At 45.6% G+C, this 18,546-nt stretch overlaps 3 protein-coding genes across 3 annotated transcripts in view; 1 reads left to right on the top strand and 2 right to left on the bottom strand.

The window, feature by feature from the left end:
- LOC115550853 (BTB/POZ domain-containing protein kctd15) overlaps positions 1-5,036 on the top strand; it is a 7,976-nt gene extending 2,940 nt beyond the window's left edge. The window contains exons 2-5 of the mRNA XM_030366197.1: positions 83-258; positions 1,352-1,496; positions 3,173-3,475; positions 4,216-5,036. Of these exons, the coding sequence (XP_030222057.1) occupies positions 83-258; positions 1,352-1,496; positions 3,173-3,475; positions 4,216-4,377 (786 nt within the window). The 3' untranslated portion in view covers positions 4,378-5,036. The remainder of the gene's footprint in view (positions 1-82; positions 259-1,351; positions 1,497-3,172; positions 3,476-4,215) is intronic.
- Positions 5,037-5,333: 297 nt separating this feature from the next.
- Positions 5,334-18,546, bottom strand: part of LOC115550851 (transcription initiation factor TFIID subunit 4) — a 29,495-nt gene continuing 16,282 nt past the window's right edge. The window contains exon 15 of the mRNA XM_030366195.1: positions 5,334-7,369. Within this exon, the coding sequence (XP_030222055.1) occupies positions 7,205-7,369 (165 nt within the window). The 3' untranslated portion in view covers positions 5,334-7,204. The remainder of the gene's footprint in view (positions 7,370-18,546) is intronic.
- Positions 15,565-18,535, bottom strand: LOC115550852 (zinc finger protein 862-like). Its single transcript, XM_030366196.1, has 9 exons — positions 18,365-18,535; positions 18,073-18,248; positions 17,818-17,987; positions 17,489-17,727; positions 17,157-17,414; positions 16,855-17,064; positions 16,502-16,732; positions 16,077-16,229; positions 15,565-15,977 (listed from the first exon to the last, which is right to left on the bottom strand). The coding sequence occupies exons 1-9, from the start codon at positions 18,527-18,529 to the stop codon at positions 15,798-15,800; spliced, it is 1,782 nt and encodes a 593-aa protein (XP_030222056.1). The 5' UTR covers positions 18,530-18,535; the 3' UTR covers positions 15,565-15,797.

Genomic DNA, 18,546 nt, shown 5'->3' with positions numbered 1-18,546 from the left:
CGCGAAGTGCTGATTGGCTGTTTGTGTGCAGGATGCTCACCCGGTGTGTTTCTTCTGCTTGTCTCCCCGTGTGCGTTGCCAGGACGGGCGCAGCATGTCCCGGATGTCTCTGAGCAGGTCCCCGGTGTCTCCCATGAGCACCCAGGGCATCCCCTCCCCGGCCCAGCTCACCAAGACCAACGCCCCGGTCCACATCGACGTGGGGGGTCACATGTACACCAGCAGCCTGGCCACGCTCACCAAGTACCCAGAGTCCAGGTGAGACCGCCGCCCAGGGGGGGGGGTCGGGGAAGGACCTGAGGGGAACACGGCGGGGGGTCGATGGTTGGATGGATGGATGTTAAAACTGATACACACACACACAAACACACACACACGCACACGCACACAAATAGACACACATTCACATGCACACACTTTATAGAACAGAGTTTAATATAGTTGTCTTTGGGAGGACAGCACAGGGGGGAGGAGTTAGCTGCGAGCTGGAAGCTGAGTCTGCTGCCAGAGCATCAGGGAGCTAGAGCTGAGGCAGCTTCAACTCACTGACTGAGGCAAAGAGACTCAGAGGAAGCACAGGGGGCCAATATATGGAAAGGATAATGAACAACAAGTAGAGGTGTCGACTTCTTATAGCGTTAATGATGATGTTACTTATTAAGCATAGATACATCCATTCCTTTATACTGAGTCAATGTACTGAGAATAAAGGACTGAAAACTCCTGTCTTAAACTGATTCACATTTAAAACGTTGACCTGGTGTAGGAAATTTGACAGATACCCCCAACACCGATCGTAACCAGCCAATACATATAGTAATAGGGAGCGAACTTCAACAGCTGTCGACATTGTAAGTAACATAATAACTGTTCCCGTTGTAATAGCCTGACTCATAGCCTAGAGGGAAGCTATTGCAGCATGTTTGAAGTACTATAGAAGGCATTCCAAATAATACGCTAGGCAACTAAACTAAACAAAGACTCAACGAGTTTATACCCAACATGAGGTTTGGCCCATTCTCCTTCTCCTTCTTCTCTTTTTTCCCCTTTTTCCCCTTCTTCTTCTTCTTCTTCTTCTTCTTCTTCTTCTTCTTCTTCTTCTTCTTCTTCTTCTTCTTCTTCTTCTTCTTCTTCTTCTTCTTCTTCTTCTTCTTCTTCTTCTTCTTCTTCTTCTTCTTCTTCTTCTTCTTCTTCTTCTTCTTCTTCTTCTTCTTCTTCTTCTTCTTCTTCTTCTTGCACAAAATATTACAATTACGCTTTACTACTAAACATCATGGCAAACTTGGTTTATCACATTGTTTCCTATGTGTTGATTAACCTTGGTTTGTTTTCTACGCCTCTGTTCCTCCAGAATCAGCCGCCTGTTCAACGGCACGGAGCCCATCGTTCTGGACAGTCTGAAGCAGCACTACTTCATCGACCGGGACGGGGAGATCTTCCGCTACATCCTCAGCTTCCTGCGCACCTGCAGACTGCTCCTCCCTGAGGACTTCAAGGTATGACGGTAACCCCGTACCCCCTCCGGAGAGCTGGATCCTAGTGATCTATCACAGCCTCCACAACAGTGGTGCAGCTCTATGTTGCTTAGGTATTTAGTGTTTTAGTACTAGTTCTGTCACACTTTTGAATCGCTTTGTGGTTCTCGACCCGGGCGCTACAGGGTCTCTTGGCTGAGAGGGAGGTGTGTGTGTGTGGGTGTGTGTGTGTGTGTGTGTGTGTGTGTGTGTGTTCATTTGTATGCATATTGTGGTATGTATTTTACAAAACTAACTTGTTAGGGGTTGGGTTTTTTGGGCGATCATATGTATGTATGTATGTATGTATGTATGCGTATGTGTGTGTATGTGCTTATGTGTGTGTGTGTGTGTGTGTGTGTGTGTGTGTGTGTGTGTGTGTGTGTGTGTGTGTGTGTGTGTGTGTGTGTGCCTGTGTGTATGATGGCAGCCAGTGTGTTGTGCGTGCGTTTGTGTCAGTCTGTGTGCATATTGAAACGCTCTCGTCTCCTTCTCTGTACTTAGCCAGCAGGGAAACTGTAATTCTGTGCCTTTGCTCAGGATGACTACAACAGCCCGCAGTCAGAGACCCTTTTTTATAAAACACATCTATCCTTTGCTTCGAGCCAACAAAGGGAAGGGAGCTAAGGAGCGCAGGCTTTGATACAGCACACTGCCCCTGGGGCCACAACGCCTCTGCATGCTGTGTGTGAGTGTGTGTGTGTGTGTGTGTGTGTGTGTGTGTGTGTGTGTGTGTGTGTGTGTGTGTCTGTGTGTGTGTGTGTGTCTGTGTGTCTGTGTGTCTGTGTGTGTGTGTGTGTGTGTGTGTCTGTGTGTGTGTGTGTGTGTGTGTGTGTGTGTGTGTGTGTGTGTGTGTGTGTGTGTGTGTGTGCCTGCGTTTGTGGCTGAGTGTGTGCGTGCTCTAGGTCAGGATCAGCATTGAGGAAGAAAAAAAAGAAGAAAGAGGAGTGGAAAAAAACCTTCTTTATCTCTGTCTTTTCTATCCTTTCTTTCGGTCTATCTGTCTGTCTTTCTGTATTCCTTTCACGCGCAGTCATTACGAATATATTGGTCTGCAGTGTGCTGTGCAGGCATCGTATGCTTCACTGCAGAGCTTTGATGGATCGGGTTTGTAGGATTTGTAGGATTACCTTTTGAGTGTGGAAGATGAGAGGAGATGAGGTTTGAGATCACCGGAAAATAGTAAAAATAAATATCAAAATGTGAAGTTGGTTTAAGGACAGAATGTAGATTATCACATGCATGTTTTAATGTCATAGCGTCTTTTGGACTTTTGGGAATTTGCAACAGTGCAGTGGCTCCAAATGTCACATGGGTACTATCGGATAGGCCAGGGGGCGTTAGGTGGTAAAGGGCCTTCAGCAACAGAGCTTCCTTCTGTGCTCTTCTCTTCTCTGCTCAATATATTCCCTTGTCTGCAGCATTAAGCCAGACTATAGATCCCACTCGCTATTAAATCAGCAACTCCTGAACTCTAACTTTATCATATCAACAGCATTCAGTACATTGATTTGAACTTAAACATCTCAAGCTTGATAGCAGTGGTCCCAGTCGCCCTCTCCATGCATCATCCCCTCGTCAGAGACTGAGCTGACCAGAGTCTGTGTGTGTGTGTGTGTGTGTGTGTGTGTGTGTGTGTGTGTGTGTGTGGCCGGCAGGATTTCCTGCAGCTCTACGAGGAGGCCCGCTACTACCAGCTGACGCCCATGGTGCGTGAGCTGGAGCGCTGGCAGGTGGAGCGCGAGGCACAGCGGACGGCGCCGGTGGAGTGCCTGGTGGTCCGTGTGTCCCCCGACCTTGGCGAGAGGATCGCCCTCAGCGGGGAGAAGGTGCTCATCGAGGAGATCTTCCCCGAGACGGGCGACGTCATGTGCAACTCGGTGAACGCCGGCTGGAACCAGGACCCCACGCACGTCATCCGCTTCCCCCTCAACGGCTACTGCCGGCTCAACTCTGTGCAGGTGAGACACGCCCCTCTCTGTCAGGACGGCCGATGGGAGTGTGAGGTAGGCTAGCTGGAAGGGTGACGTCAAAGGGGACCTATTGTACCACCGGGTGTGAGTGTGATTAGCCGTTACAAGCCTCCTTTGACATCATAGGTACGACTTGTAACGGCTAATCACACTCACACCTGGTGGTTTAACGTGTCACCTTCAACGTGTTGGCGTTTAGTGCTCTATCCTGGTACGACGAGGACATAATAAAACCCTGGTTATACCCAAGCCCATTATCCAGCGACGAGGTCGCTCATTCTTTTGGAGCTTAAAATAAAAGTTTCAACGAAATACAGCAGAATCAAGGTATTTGTGGTTGAGAACTTCTCAGAGAGGAGTCCTTGATTGATTGAGGTTAGACTTACTTTTTTTTTTTTACCCACTTACTTTGTGTCCGCTGTGTGTGACATGTGGTGGTGCATGGGCGAGCTGTGCACAACCCCCCCAGAACTGAAGGAAATAATGGTTGTGATTTTTTTTTAATTATTATTTAATGATATTGCTAAAGGACTTGTCCCTACTAGTCAAAATCAAACCTAAACGTATTAAACAACCAATTCTTTACATTACATTAACCTAGCTGAAGCTTACGTTAATGAACAATGAACGCACAATAAAGGCATTCAACCATTCCAGAGAAACAGAATAAGATCCAAGCTACAAGTCGCTTACGCAATGCCAGAACTGACCTCTGACCTTTGTCTCAGGTGCTGGAGAGGTTGTTCCAGAAGGGCTTCACGATGAAGGGGTCGTGCGGCGGCGGCGTGGACTCCTCCCAGTTCAGCGAGTACGTCATGTGTCGCGACCTCATCCGGAGCCAGTCCATCACCAGCACGCCCATCCGGATCAAACAGGAACCACTGGACTAGACCACGCCAACACACGGCGTAGACAGAGCCCAGCCCCGAGGCCGTTGGTGGGATCGAAACATCCTCAGTCGCGCTGGGAGGGAAGGAACGTTAACGGCAACACAGAGTCTGGGGTCTCAGACCAACAGACTCAAACCAGACGCAGACAAAGGAAGACTGAAACAGGACTTGGGACTTTAGACTTTCTTGAGACTTTGCCAAACTGGATGAAATGAGCAATGTTAAGTTCAGTTTGAACTGAACAACTTCCACTGTGATTCTGATGGCGACGTTGACGACATTATTTTGAAGGTTTGAAAAATCAGAAGACAAAGGTTGGATAAAAAAAATAAAGAAGCTGGTAGTCTGTAGATAGATAGCCGGTCCATTTTAAAACGTAAATAAAAAACGTCAACCTCAATGGATTAAATACCATTTTGTTATATGTGTCAGACTGCGTTTTGATACCAACACAAAGATCAGGGCGCATGGTGGAAGAAAATGATCGAAAACCTAATTTGTACCTGGTGGCACCAAACCTGTAATATAATTTGTTCTTTTATAAACTATTTTGGAAAAAAAGTGATGTATATTTAATGTATTTGTTATCTTTGTGTCAGGATCCTTGTTTTGTACAGTTTAATTGATATAAACAACCAAACAAAAAAAAAAGTCAGTCTTTTATTGTCACTACTATCTATCTACAATAACTTCATCATATTGCAATGATAAGACTGTGCTTATATTTTAAATGCTGAGCCATTTAAAATATTTTTTTCCTGACACCACCTCAATCATGCATTGGATACACATTCTTCACACTGGCAACAAATTGTGCATGCATAAATAAAATCAGATCCATTAATATGCCACCATCCAAAGATTTGAAGCCCAACTTGCCCCAATACACACATGGACCACTCTTAAGCACTCCAACCGATCAAACAATGCATCCCACCAGTGACACACAAGCCAAGCTTCTTTAACTCATTTTCTTTATTTAAATTTTTCTGCAAAGGTACAAACAATAGTAAAATTGCATTGCCTGAATTGTGTCAGGCTTGAATACAGTATGTAGGAAATATAAATAGTCGCAAAAAAATTGTATCCTTCCAATGGGTGATTCTGTTGCTTGGGGAAGCACCCCGGGCTGTGAACAGACAGTAAGGTAAACACTCCACATCTTTAGTAATCAATTAGAGCTATATGCTATACAAATCAAATGTCTCTTACAGTTAAAAAAAGACATTTAAAGTGTTAAAACTTTCAATGTACACTATTCCAAAATACACCCATTTAAAAACAATCTTTCGACACTGTGAAGTGAATTCATATACAACTTACAAAGACAAAATTAATATATTTTTTTAAACAGATTGTATTTGTGATGAGGTTCTGAAGCGTTTTATAATAGCATGTTAAGCATTCACACACACACACACACACACACACACACACACACACACACACACACACACACACACACACACACACACACACACACACACACACACACACACACACACACACACACACACACACACACACGGCAGGGAGAAGACATGATGGTTATGAAGGAACTTTACTTCTTTCGGACCGTAGCTGTGTTATTGTTTTGTTAGTCTTTCATCGTTTACTAGCCTGAGTGAGTTCACTGTCCGTGAGAGAGCCAGCTCCCGGTGTACTGCCACATGAATCGTTGCAACAAAGGGTTACCCAACTGTGTGTGTGAGTTTGTGTCCATCTTTAAAGTCAGGGATGTGGAACTGTTTTCTGGAAAACGATTGGATGACTTTGTGTAGTACATAAAGACACACGCGCGCACACACACACACACACACAAACGCTCGCACGCACACATATAAAAATACTTACATGCATCTAGAGACGAATTGCCAAGCAGTTAAAATCATGTGTATTTTTGTTAATGCGAAACACTGTGTGGATGTACTTTGCCGGGGAAACACTGCCATCCAGATCTGACACTCACAACATGGCAGCACTTTAAACGACGTTCACATCACAGCACTCTGTTCACCCTGTAGACAACTTAAAAGGAGTCAAACCGAGTAACTTAACATGAAAAGAAAAGGAAAAAGACGTAAAATGGAGACCACACCAAGTAGCTGACCAGGGCGGGCGAACAAAATGATAATCTTCAAAAGAAAAATAGCCTCCTGAGGGTGGGTGGGTGTGAGGGGGGAGAGGGTGGAGGAATATCCGCCATTGGGTGGTGGGGGTTAGAACAGCACCCCCGACAGAAGGATCCCCCAGCTAAACATGATCAGGTTTGCCGGGTGGAGAGTTCATAGACCGAAGGCAGCTCTGGAGGTAAAGGGCAGGGGGGGGGGGGGGGGGGGGGGGGCCTCACGTCGACCCCAACACCCAACCACCACCAGCAGCGGTGTGACCAGGCCGGGCTCCGTCCTCTCACCGCCCCCCCCCCCCACCCTGCACACACACACTGGGGCTACTCTTTTAAATAAGACGTTCCACATCCCGACCTGCAGCCCATGCGACGCAGGCGGGCAGTCAGGCGTCCGCTCGCGTTGATGCTGCGCCGAAAACAGGGCGATTGAAAGCAATCCCAGGATACAGGGGGGGGGGGGGGGGGTTGTATTGCAAACCGAGGGCGTCGAAGTAAAGGTGGGGGGCGAAGGGGGGGGGGGGTGCACACATAGCTCCAGGACACAGGCCAACGTAATCAATGTATCTCTAAAAAAATATCTTAAAAACTGCATCTGTGTTTTGACGGGGTGGGCGGGTGGTTCCCGTTGTTTTAGTTTTCTGCGGATGATTGGGGAGGAGGGGGTCCACCTCCTTGGGGGCGTGGGGGGGCTGGGGTGCCTCACTTCAGCAGGGCCTTGTAGAGCAGCAGGGACCTGGACGTGGTGCGCTCCTGCTCCAGACAGAAGATGAAGTCCCTGAGGTTGACTCTTGTGATCCGCGTACGGAGCTGCTGGCGCGAGGAGCTCCCCCCCGGAGAGTTACCGGAGCCGGAGCTCGAGGCCACCTGGATGGGGGGGGGGGGGGGGGGGGGGGGGGAGCAGAGGCATGGTGAGGCGCGGCCGGAGGGTTGCAGTCATACACGCGGACCATTCCACACACAGCCCTGACTTTATGATATAAAACCATATCTATCTATACATACATACTCTCACACGTCAAGGCATGTCGTTGATATACTCCTAGATTATGCAGAATGGCAACACATTAATAACCAGACTGGGTAGTAGGAAGAAGGGCGTGGCATATTTTTTTATTCAATTAATTCGATAGCAATTTAACTTTCCCCTGGTTTGTGAAATAACTGAACTGCAAATCACGAATTATAAAAGTTCTAGGCTCCGCTGATTTGTTTTGCCCTAGAGAGCGAGTGATGGTGTTGAAAAGAGGAAAAGTGTTCTGTGTTATGGTCGACATGATGCTTCTGCATTCAGAGGAAAATATCATTTGTACGCGGTCACACTTTCTGTCCTACTTTGCACAGGGGGCACAGAAACTGCAGTTCTCAAACGGCGATGATTTGAATTTGCAAACTTGAAGATTTCCGTTTTGTGTCGTTTGGAGATAAGCGCTCAAACAGCCTCACCACCGACAAACACTGGGTAACATCCTGTAACACCGCAAATACAGGGCGTTCATTTGATGGCCCGAGGCCCAAACACCGTTGAGTTACCTCATTCAGCAATAGATAGCGACTTATAAAAACAGTTATTTTCATGAAAGCCTTCGCCATTGCCCCTCTAAGCAGCCCTTGTATCTGCAGGCATTGGGAGTGACTGTACTTCACGAGACGGGCATCGATGCACGAGATGGAACGGGAAAAAAGGGGAGATGATCGAAGACAAATGGAGCAAATGGCACCCGCTGAGCTGAATTAAATGATGTGCACAAAGTAGGGCTGAACGATTTGGGAAAATAATCTAAATGCGATTGTTTTGACCAATATTGCGATTGCGATTTAATGTGCGATTTTTATAATTTATTAAGTTCCTTATGTTGTGTTTTATTCACAAAAAAAATTAATAAATCATTCTTTAGTATGACCAACACAACATGCTGCTTTTCCTTTAGGACAGGCCGATGTGTTCCGATTCATCTATATCCTAAACTTCTTCATTTAACTATTAAATTGTAAAATAAAAATAAAATTAAATGAATCGTACTGATATCCAGTCAGTAACGGTAACAAATATCTGTTTTTCTTTTTTTTATCGCAGCCTTTGCGATTTGCATACGGCGTTCTATTACATCGCGATTACGATTTGAATTTGATTAATCGTTCAGCCCTAGCACAGAGCGTCATGGCTCCAGCCGGCTCCGAGGTGTCTCGATCATCACAGGCTTTGCCGTTGGAGCGTCGCTCGGCAGAGCCTGATGGCCCATCTTAACAACACATAGCCAATAGCCTCCCACTCGGTGCATTCAGTGAATGGCTAGCCCAGCCTAGACCTGCACAGGGCTCACCGCACATTTATATTACAACAGGTGCGCCAATAGCCGTGAGCGGGCGCCCCGCCCTGCACTGTATCCACCCCCCCCAGGACAGCCACTCAAGGCAAGTCAAGTCAGGATTATTTGCAAAGGCGTTTATCATGTATTGGGATTGGGGCCATGGAGGCATTCACAGGCTCCTATTCAGACTAGACGCCCTAAGAAGCTAGGAGTGTAATGTGGGCTGGGAGGGGATTTTTTTTTTATTCATTTAAAATCTGTCGAAAATGCCAAAAAAGAAGACAATTCTAAGCTCTGTAAGGTAATACAAGGAAGGCTTTGAAAAATGCCCTCTCTCCAAAGAATTAGGAACAGTAATTAAGCTCACTGTGGCAATAACTCCAAGCATCTCTTTCCATTGCTTGGAGCTTGCCCCAGGTGCCATTGTGCATTTACAAGAAACGTCACAGTAGAGGCAGGGAGGAACACATGTATGGTGGTATGGTCAGCAGGACAGTCAATCCAGATTTAGAACCGCAGACACCCCTCGGTTCGTAGCTCAGGAGCCCATTTGAAGTGAATGTTTGTACGTGAGAAGCACATGTGAATGCTAGCACAGATCCAGGCTATGTCTGTATTTTCTAAGCCTTCGGGGTGATTTGACAAGAGAACCACATTTCTTTTAATATGTTTGAAATGTATCCCCTTGTCTTATTTGCAGTGTTTGACACAATGGTGAGCTGCTAATGTTTATTGGAAGAATTAACACTAACCAGAATAGAATAGCCAGAATCAACCCCACTTAACTGATTGTGATTAAATATCAAAAACCTTCAAGGAATTTGAGTTGGGGATAGAGGCATGTTTTAATTGGAGGCGGGGGTAATGGCTAACGTTCCATTTCAGATTTCACTTCTTTTTAACATTTAATTGCTTTCACCCTTCGCCGATACAGCCAAAAGTGGCACAAATGGCCAGAAGTTCTCTTTGGGAAGCCATCTTGACCGGTTATCTAAACCTAAGCTCGGGCCATTTGTGCTTGCGCTTTCTGCTGCAGTTTGAGCGATTGCTGGATTTTTGAGCTTCTGCATAGAAACACAGACGTGCTACTGTGGCTGCCGGGGCACCAGAACCCGAGGGCTGAGCTGACATTAGAGGATAGGAATGAGGCCCCGGGCAGGTGCTTGCACACACACACGCACGCACCACAACAGCCTGTAGGCATGGCAACACACACACACACACACACACACACACACACACACACACACACACACACACACACCCCCCCCCCCCCCCCCCCCCCCCCGAGAGTCTTCAGCCAGTTTCGGATTCTGGTTAAATTGACTAGTAGTTCTATACAGCACTACTGCAACACAACAGCTCCTAAAGTTCATTACCTTGCGCAGTCTTGGTATGCCCAAGGCCCCTCCGCCCCTAATCCTGTTCTCTCTCTCCCTCTCTCTCTCTCTCACCCTCTGTCTCTCTTTGCACAGAGGCCTTTGTCTGGGGTGGCTGGGGGGCGAGCCTAAGGCCTGATATGTGCGTGAGAGAATGAGCGAGGGGGGAGGGGGGGGAGGGGAGGGGAAGGGAGGGTCACATTGGAGTAGCCCTAACCTAGGGCGGGGCCCGGGGCTCTTCTCTGTAGAGATTAAATCTATGGCTGCCCCTCAGGGGGGAGGGAGGGACCGGAGTGGCTGACACACCCACAGCCAGGCCCCGGGGCCTAGCCTGGCCCCCTTCACTCAGCTACGGTCACCCTCACTCCAGACAGGACTCATGCACAGGCCGCTGCGAGAACGCAAGCAGACAATGCGGGATGGTACGGTGTTTCCACAATAAACACACACACTGTGAGTAAACAGGACTGAAGAGAACAACACTTTTTCAGACATTGAAGCAGCATCGGCACACAACCCTTACAATAACAATGTAGTGTTGACATACACAAATGTATCGCTGTTAAATGAGAGCTTGTGCTATAAAGACGGAGTGGAAATACAAAGCTTGTTTTGTCCAGTTATATGGTGAGGAGAGTGTGTGAGTGTGTGAGTTAGTGAGTGTGTGAGTATTAAGGCCGATTCAAACCTCCAGATCTGGACGATATTCGTCCGTCCGTACCAAACGTTGTCTCTGGGACTACACTTCATACCCCTGTCCGGTTTCAGCGTTGTTATGGATGTTACGCAATACATCCTCTAGAGGGCAGTGACTGTCGTATCACAAATTACCGGCATCGACAATCGCAAACATGGCGATGATTTTGCTTTGTTTAATCCGAAATCTGCACAAAAAAAAAGGCGCGTAAAGGGTAGGCCTATGCGGCGGTGGCATGTGACGCCCTTCACCAACCTGCAGATTCTCTTCTCAAAATATTGCGCCATTTTTAAATGACCAGTTACATCTCATTGCCAAAGCAGGTGAACAATAAAATAAAAAGGTCAGGTATATAGTATAGTATAAGTGCAAAAACGATAACATACAATATATACATATCAGATATTATACTACCCTCTCTATTTTCACGAATGGTTGAACTTCTGACTCTATACTCAGTACTGCCGCCTCCATTTCCGGTGGTATTGCTCCGTTTCTCCCGGAGCACTCCGGATTCGTAAGCTCAGAGGCGACGGACCAACTGACGGACGAAACGACCTCCGAGACCGGACGGAAGTGTTCCTATCCGCATTTACCGTAGGGTGTGAATAGGCCTTAAAGGCCTTTAATGGGCCATAAAGGCCCATTCACACCACCGGAAATCGAGGCGGCAGTATAGAGTCAAAAGTCAGACCATTCGCGAAAATAGATAAGAGTAGCATAATATCTGATATGTATATATATTGTGTTTAACGTTTTATACTTATATTATACTATATACCTGACCTTTTTATTTTATTGTTCCCCTGCTTTGGCAATGAGTTGTAACTGGTCATTTAACAACATTTTGAGGAGATAATCTGCGGGTTGGTGAGGGGTGTCACATCACATGCCACCGCACACTTTTTGCCGATTTCTCTACAGATGTCATGTTTGCGATTGTCGATGCCGTTAATTTGTAATTTGACAGTCACTGCCCTCTAGAGGATTTATTGCGTAACATCCATAACAACGCTGAAACCAGAAGGAGGTATGAAGGGTAGTTCCCGAGGCAACGTTTGGGGCGACGAACGAATTTCGTCCGGATCCGGAGGTATGGATCGGCCTTTAGAGTGAGTGGGTGTGGGGGGCGGCGGCGCGGCGACACCGCACGGCGGCGTCAGCGCACAAGTTTAGTTTTTACCTGAACTTTTGATTCTGTGACATTCAAGGAATGAATTGCAACAGACAACTAAAGCTGGAGGTTTTTATTTCAAGTACAAATAAACTCAAGACCTACCTGAACCAATATTTATCTTTTTTAGGAAAATAAAATAAATACCGTCATTTTCGGACTATAAGCCGCGCCTTTTCCCCCATTTTACGATTCTGCCGCTTATGCCGCATTTCCACTCCAGGGTGCGGTACGGTTCGGTTCGCAAAGGTGCGGTAGGGATTGCGTTTCCACCGCCAAAAGTGGGCGTGACAAGGACTGAGCCGTACTCGTTTTGCCCTCGTTTTCAGTACTCCTCCGTTGGGGTACTGAAAACGAGACGAGACGCCTGAAAGGGTTCGAGCTACACACCCCCTCCGTTGATTGGTCGACAGAACCGTCACTTCCGGGCGAAGTGGGGATAAAAACAAATGAACAGTAGCCTCGAGGTATTATTCTTTACAATGAACATGTCGCGTACAACGCTTGCTTGGGCGAACAAGGAGAAGGAAACGTTCCTCTGCATTCTTGGGGAGGAAGACGTTGTTTACGATGTTTACATAGCTGCCGCGGCGATCAACATCCGGCCTACCATAAAGGGTACTGCGGCGGTGGAAACGCGACCTCGGAACTGAGCTGGGCTATACCGCCCTCTCCCTCCCGGACTGAGGCGAATCGAACCGTACCGCACCCTAGTGTGGAAACGCAGCATTATATAACGGTGCGGCTAATCTATGGATTTTTACAGCTAACGGCCACTAGGGGACCTCCTAAATCTATGGATTTAGAAGCCTACAGTCCACCAACTTTAACTCTATGGGCTCTATGACCGGTCCGCACTCCCCCACCTTTAAGCGGCGTGCTCCAACAGGAAAAGATGGAGGCCGGAAAAGAGTGAGACAGGTAGCGCGCAAAAGTAAAAGTGGAACCGAGAGTGGTACGAGAGAAAGAACGAGAGACAGAACGAGAGCAAGACAGACATTACGAGAGCGAGACAGCCATCTCTTTCCCGACAATCCCCTCTGTGCACGAACCCTTACATATGGGTGAGTTGCCCTTACGTGCGACACTTTTTGCAATTTCAATTTATATATGCGATATGACCAAACTAAGCCACTACATTTGACCCACACCGGAAACCATTCTGAAATCCCCAAGATGTTGGCTACTGAAAACAGAAAAAAAATATTCAGGTATCATACTCAGAAGAAATTTCACATATATTAGTGCTCCATGTGCAAAGTTGCTCAAGAAAGTGCGTTTGCCCTAATCTGGGACAGTGTGTGCCCTAATCTGGGACAGTCATTATTAGGAATGAAAAAGACAATATCACCTTAATTTAAATGTATCTGCTCATGAATATTCATGTCAAATGTACAGACCCATGCTTTGTGTTACCAATTACTACAATACACACACACACACATATATATATACATACATTCATATATATATATAAATTAATTATGCGTGTGTGTGGGGGATAAAGAGTAACTAAGCCTGTGTCCTGGCTAGCTAGTCAAGCTAGTTTGATTTAAAAAAAAAAAAAGCTAGTGCTTTAACATGGCTAATTAACTGGCCCATCAAGACTGGGTTTTGATCCTATTGTACTAATAAACCCTGAATTAAATACACATTACACATTTAAATGCTTATTTTCACAATTAACAATACTGTCCCAGATTAGGCAAATCATGCTGTCCCACATTCGGAAACACCTTTCCAAATGTGGGACAGCTAAAGATTGATAAAAAAAAAAAAAATCAAACACATTTTCATAATATTTTTGCCTCATTTGCAGCATAATTATATCATAAACAAAATCTGATATCAAATATGATTTTGCTTTTGTTCATTACAAATTTATAACCTTAGAATTAATTTTCTCTAAAACCTATGTCACTGACCTTTTCGGGACTTCAAGAGATAAATGCTCTAGACCAGGGGTACTCAAGTAGAATTGATGAGGGGCCACAAAAAAAAAATTCAGTGACTCAAGGGGCCGGTCGGTATACGTGTGACTGAGGCCGATATATGCTCTGTTTTAGACGTAACACGTAAGCACGTAAGATACATAACCCCCCCTTGCGCGGTAAAATATCCCCCCTTACGTGCTTAAGTGCGTCGGCCAAAATTCCTGACTATGCGACTAAAACACTACGGCCCTACGCAGCTCGCAAAGACTGTGATTGGCCAGCTAACCACATCCTTTCAGGAGTCTCACATTTCCGGTTTTACAGCATAATAGCGCCATTTTTAAAAGGCCGTGACAGAAGCGAATGAAGAATTTTGAAGAAGGAGAAGAAGAAAACACAAGAACGAATTATGATAATTATAAATATAAACAAGCCAGCGATTTCCACTTCCACGCCCACAGATTCGTTCGTTGCTCCCCCTACTGTTCTGGCGCAGAATCCCCTTGCAACACGCGCAATCCTTAAGGAACCTTAAAGGAACCGTAAATCAAAACTTGTCTAAAACAAGTCCCTTGTGTAAATTACGTGCTTACGTCTCTGCGTCTAAAACGACCCTAAATCGGCCTTGACTGCTGCTGAGATGGACTGTCTGCCTCGAGTTTGGGAGGGCTGGAGCGGTCTGTGGGCTGGAGTGCTATCTGTTTATCATTGCACCCCCCAGCCTCGTCTTGAGATCGCGGTGCGCGGTTTCAAAATAAGAGCGCCCAGCACAATTTTTTTTTTTTTTTTTTTTTAATAATTAAAAAAACTTTTCAAAACAGCTCGAGGGCCATTAATAGACACCCCGCGGGCCACAAAAGGCCCGCGGGCCGCTACTTGAGTATGACTGCTCTAGACCTTAGGTGTCCCAGATTAGGCAGTGTCCCACATTAGGGCAACTCACCCCCTAATTAGGGCTGGCCAGAATTATTCAAATATTTGAATACTCGTTCGGAAAAATGGTATTCGAAGCTTAAAACTGTGTTCGGAGCTTCGTTGTTTTTTTCACATACGTGACGTTACCAGAGCGAGGGAGGCAAACTATAAGCGTCAGCGACACCAAGCAGAGAAGTGGAGGAAGAATAGATATCTTGTTTCCCTTTACTTTATAACACAACATTAGCGGGATCTCGGGAGGAAAAGTAATACTTAGCTTAGTTGTTTGTTTACGTTCGCTGTACAGCGCCGCGCCAATCAACTGTGACTGGCTTGCTGCAGAGTGTGAGCGTCTTGGGAATACCCGGTCAATATAATGGATATAAAATGTACACATAAGACAATCAATATTTGGTATTGGTTATGGATTTATTGTACAAATTCCCTGAAAAGATGCACGTTCCAGGATGAATTGAAAAGCTCCCGTAAGGGCTGAGATGGCAGAAGACAGCTGATTTGGAACAGAACAACAGCTGTTCGCTTTCACGGGGAAAAACTAAGGAACTTTAACCTACTTAGGCCTACTAATTAACGTTCAAAAGCTATTAAATCTTCAACAAAATATGCAGATACTGTCAAAATTGGTTCCAGGGATTATATAGGGATTATTAATGTTGTTTTTTATGGTGTTTTTTTCTGGCCCTTCCAGCCCTAATGGTAATTAAACATTAAAACACCCTTGGCTTATAGTCCAGTGCGGCTTATATATGTACACATCATTCAATTTAGCTGCTGCGGCTTATACTCCGGTGCGCCTTATAGTGCGGAAAATACAATATACTACTAGGTACAACAAGGCAACTAACTAAAATAATGAAACTGCATTAGCCGAATGTGCAAAGCTTGCATGCCACATCAGAACACCTAATTCTACGTGGGTTCCTGAAAAAGAACTCAAGTGCCCGATCATAAGGGACCTTATTCGGTTTTGGCCCATTTATGGAGATTCTTAAGCAGGCTGCCAGGTGTTCCCCTTGAAGCCTGTTCATGAGGTCTGTTTTTATCTGGGGATAAAATAAAATAAAATATTTTATCAATAGAGTATTAAAATGCCCATTACTTCAAGAAATATACTAGGGAATAGTGAATTTCTATGTGCTTACCCTATTCATAGCTGAGAAATCCCGCTCGCATTTCACAGATGAGACTGGGACAATCAGGGCAATGCTGGCAAGGAGACTGAGGCAGGGGTAGAGGTCTAACCACTCATCATACTCACTCGCCAGCAGAGTCAGGAGCTCCTCCTGGCTCTTGTTCTTGAATGAAAGATATAGCACATAAGAGAGATATAGCACGAGAGAGAGAGAGAGAGATATAGCACGAGAGAGAGAGAGAGAGAGAGATATAGCACGAGAGAGAGAGAGAGAGAGAGAGAGAGAGAGAGAGAGAGAGAGAGAGAGAGAGAGAGAGAGAGAGAGAGAGAGAGAGAGAGAGAGAGAGAGAGAGAGAGAGAGAGAGAGAGAGAGAGAGAGAGAGAGAGAGAGAGAGAGAGAGAGAGAGAGAGAGAGAGAGAGAGATTTTCACTTACCTGTAATGACCCTGTAATGGTATGGTTTTTGAAAGAAAACCACTCTTTGAGGAGCACCTTCTCTTGGTCTGGACAGAATTTTTTTGCCAGAGTCTGGAGCTGTGCAATGGACATATTGTCAGGGAGGGCAGCCGACTGAGGTGTAAGGACATTGAAGGCTCCTAGGATGTTCAGCTCCTGGAACCTCCTTTTCAGTTCAGTCTCCAGGCCAGTAATGTAGGGTTGAATGACCTACAATGAACAGATCAGCACATTTTAGGAGGAACCTACACTCACCTTTGAAACAGGCATTAAGGACCAAGCTAGAGAGTGTGTTTAGTATATTTTTAAGGGTTTTAAACATTATAATTTACCTGTTGCTCGAATCTGCACCACTGTGCCTCCCTCGACTGGTCCTGGACATCTTCCCCCCTCCTGCCCCTCTCAGCCTCACGCTTGATTTTGAAGGGTCCAAGCTTGTCAGGATCCTCTAGGTCCTCGTGCAAGCGAGACAGGAACGATCCTGGGATCGGAGTCTGCCCAGCCTCTCTTATATCCAGGAGGGTCTGGATGGTGACGGGAACCTAAAAAGTATATCTTGTATTAGTAGAGTACATGCAAACAAAAAAACAATGCATCACAACTGAACTGTATCAGGCCTAGTTATCACAGTTACCTGCTCTTTGATGTGTAAAAAATTTACATGTGCTTTCTTGAACACTTTTGAGAGACAGGCTAGGTGGGGCAAAACATCTGCCTGTAGATATACAGAGGCCACAAATCTGTAAGTCCCACAGAAAGTGTACAGCCCCTTGGCTGTGGGACACTTCCTTATCTCTGCCTCCTCCGCCAAGGCCCCAAGGACAGCAGCCAGGTTCCTCTGTAGCATCTGTATGGCTTTATGCTGTGAAAGCCATCGCGTGTCCTTCACTTCCTGTGAATGTTCCAACAATTATTACAATTACCACTGATTAAAAAACATATTAGATGGTATCAGACGGCAGTTACCTTAACCTTCAGGTCAGTGACACCCAGGATAAGGGATGCAGCCTTGAGAGTGGCGGTCCGATTGGCACTATTTCTAAAAAACAGGTATAGATCCTGCAAGTGGTCCCTAAATGTAGCCATGTATGGGACACTATTTGAAGCATCCTTGCAAGCAAGGGCCAGTTTGTGGGCAGCACAAGCCACAGCCAAAAGTTTGGGAAAGCTGTCTTCAAGCTGCTTTGCAACACCATTCAAACGCCCTAGATTAATTTTTTTTGAAAGTGTTAAACTTGATTTCAACCGACAAAATACAATACACTAAACAAAATCATATTGCATAAAATAATTACCTGTCATGACAGCTGCCCCATCAGTCCCGAGTCCATATAGCTTCTCAGTCGGGATGCCCTTTTTGAGAAGGACTGTTTTGACAGCGGAAACAATGGTGTCCGCTTTGCCGTCAATGACGGATACCAGATCCAGGAACTGATTGTACACCTGTCCCTCTTTATCCAAGTACCTGTAGAAAAAGTTATTTAGAATTCACAATTATTTTGCTGGGATCATGACGTATGTGATTTTGACTGAGAATGGTAATGTACTACCTGATGTGCAAAACCAGTTGCCTGGACACAGAGACATCAGTGCTCTCATCTATCTCCAGGCTAATCGCCCGTGATGACCTGATGTCCATGAGAATAGGTTCCTCCAGGACCTCTGCTAGGATCTCCAGCATCTCATCAATTATACGATGAGACCTATAATTATTACTCTTGTCAATCTTGAAATTGGGAGAAGAACAAGATAATTTATAAAAAAGATGTATAATTTCTTCAAAAATGTATAGTCATTAATGCAAAGACTGAATTGTTGAGATTATTTTAATTTATGCGTTACCTTTAATTTTTTAAAATAATCACACCCTAAAAGCTCTGCCAGGCTCAGAAGCTTGGGGTAGTTGGTTTGGTGGGCTATTTCGTTTTTTACAAGCCAGTAAAGGCACTTGAAACCACCAATTATGGCCTCATGCTCCAACACAATTATTGGGTCAAATGATTCCATTACTGATACACCTGTTA

The sequence above is a fragment of the Gadus morhua genome, chromosome 9 (genome assembly GCF_902167405.1).
Source record: "Gadus morhua chromosome 9, gadMor3.0, whole genome shotgun sequence".
In the NCBI taxonomy this organism is placed as follows: Eukaryota; Metazoa; Chordata; class Actinopteri; order Gadiformes; family Gadidae; genus Gadus; species Gadus morhua.
Note: the sequence above shows the minus strand (reverse complement) of the source record. Positions and strands in the feature narration are given on the sequence as shown.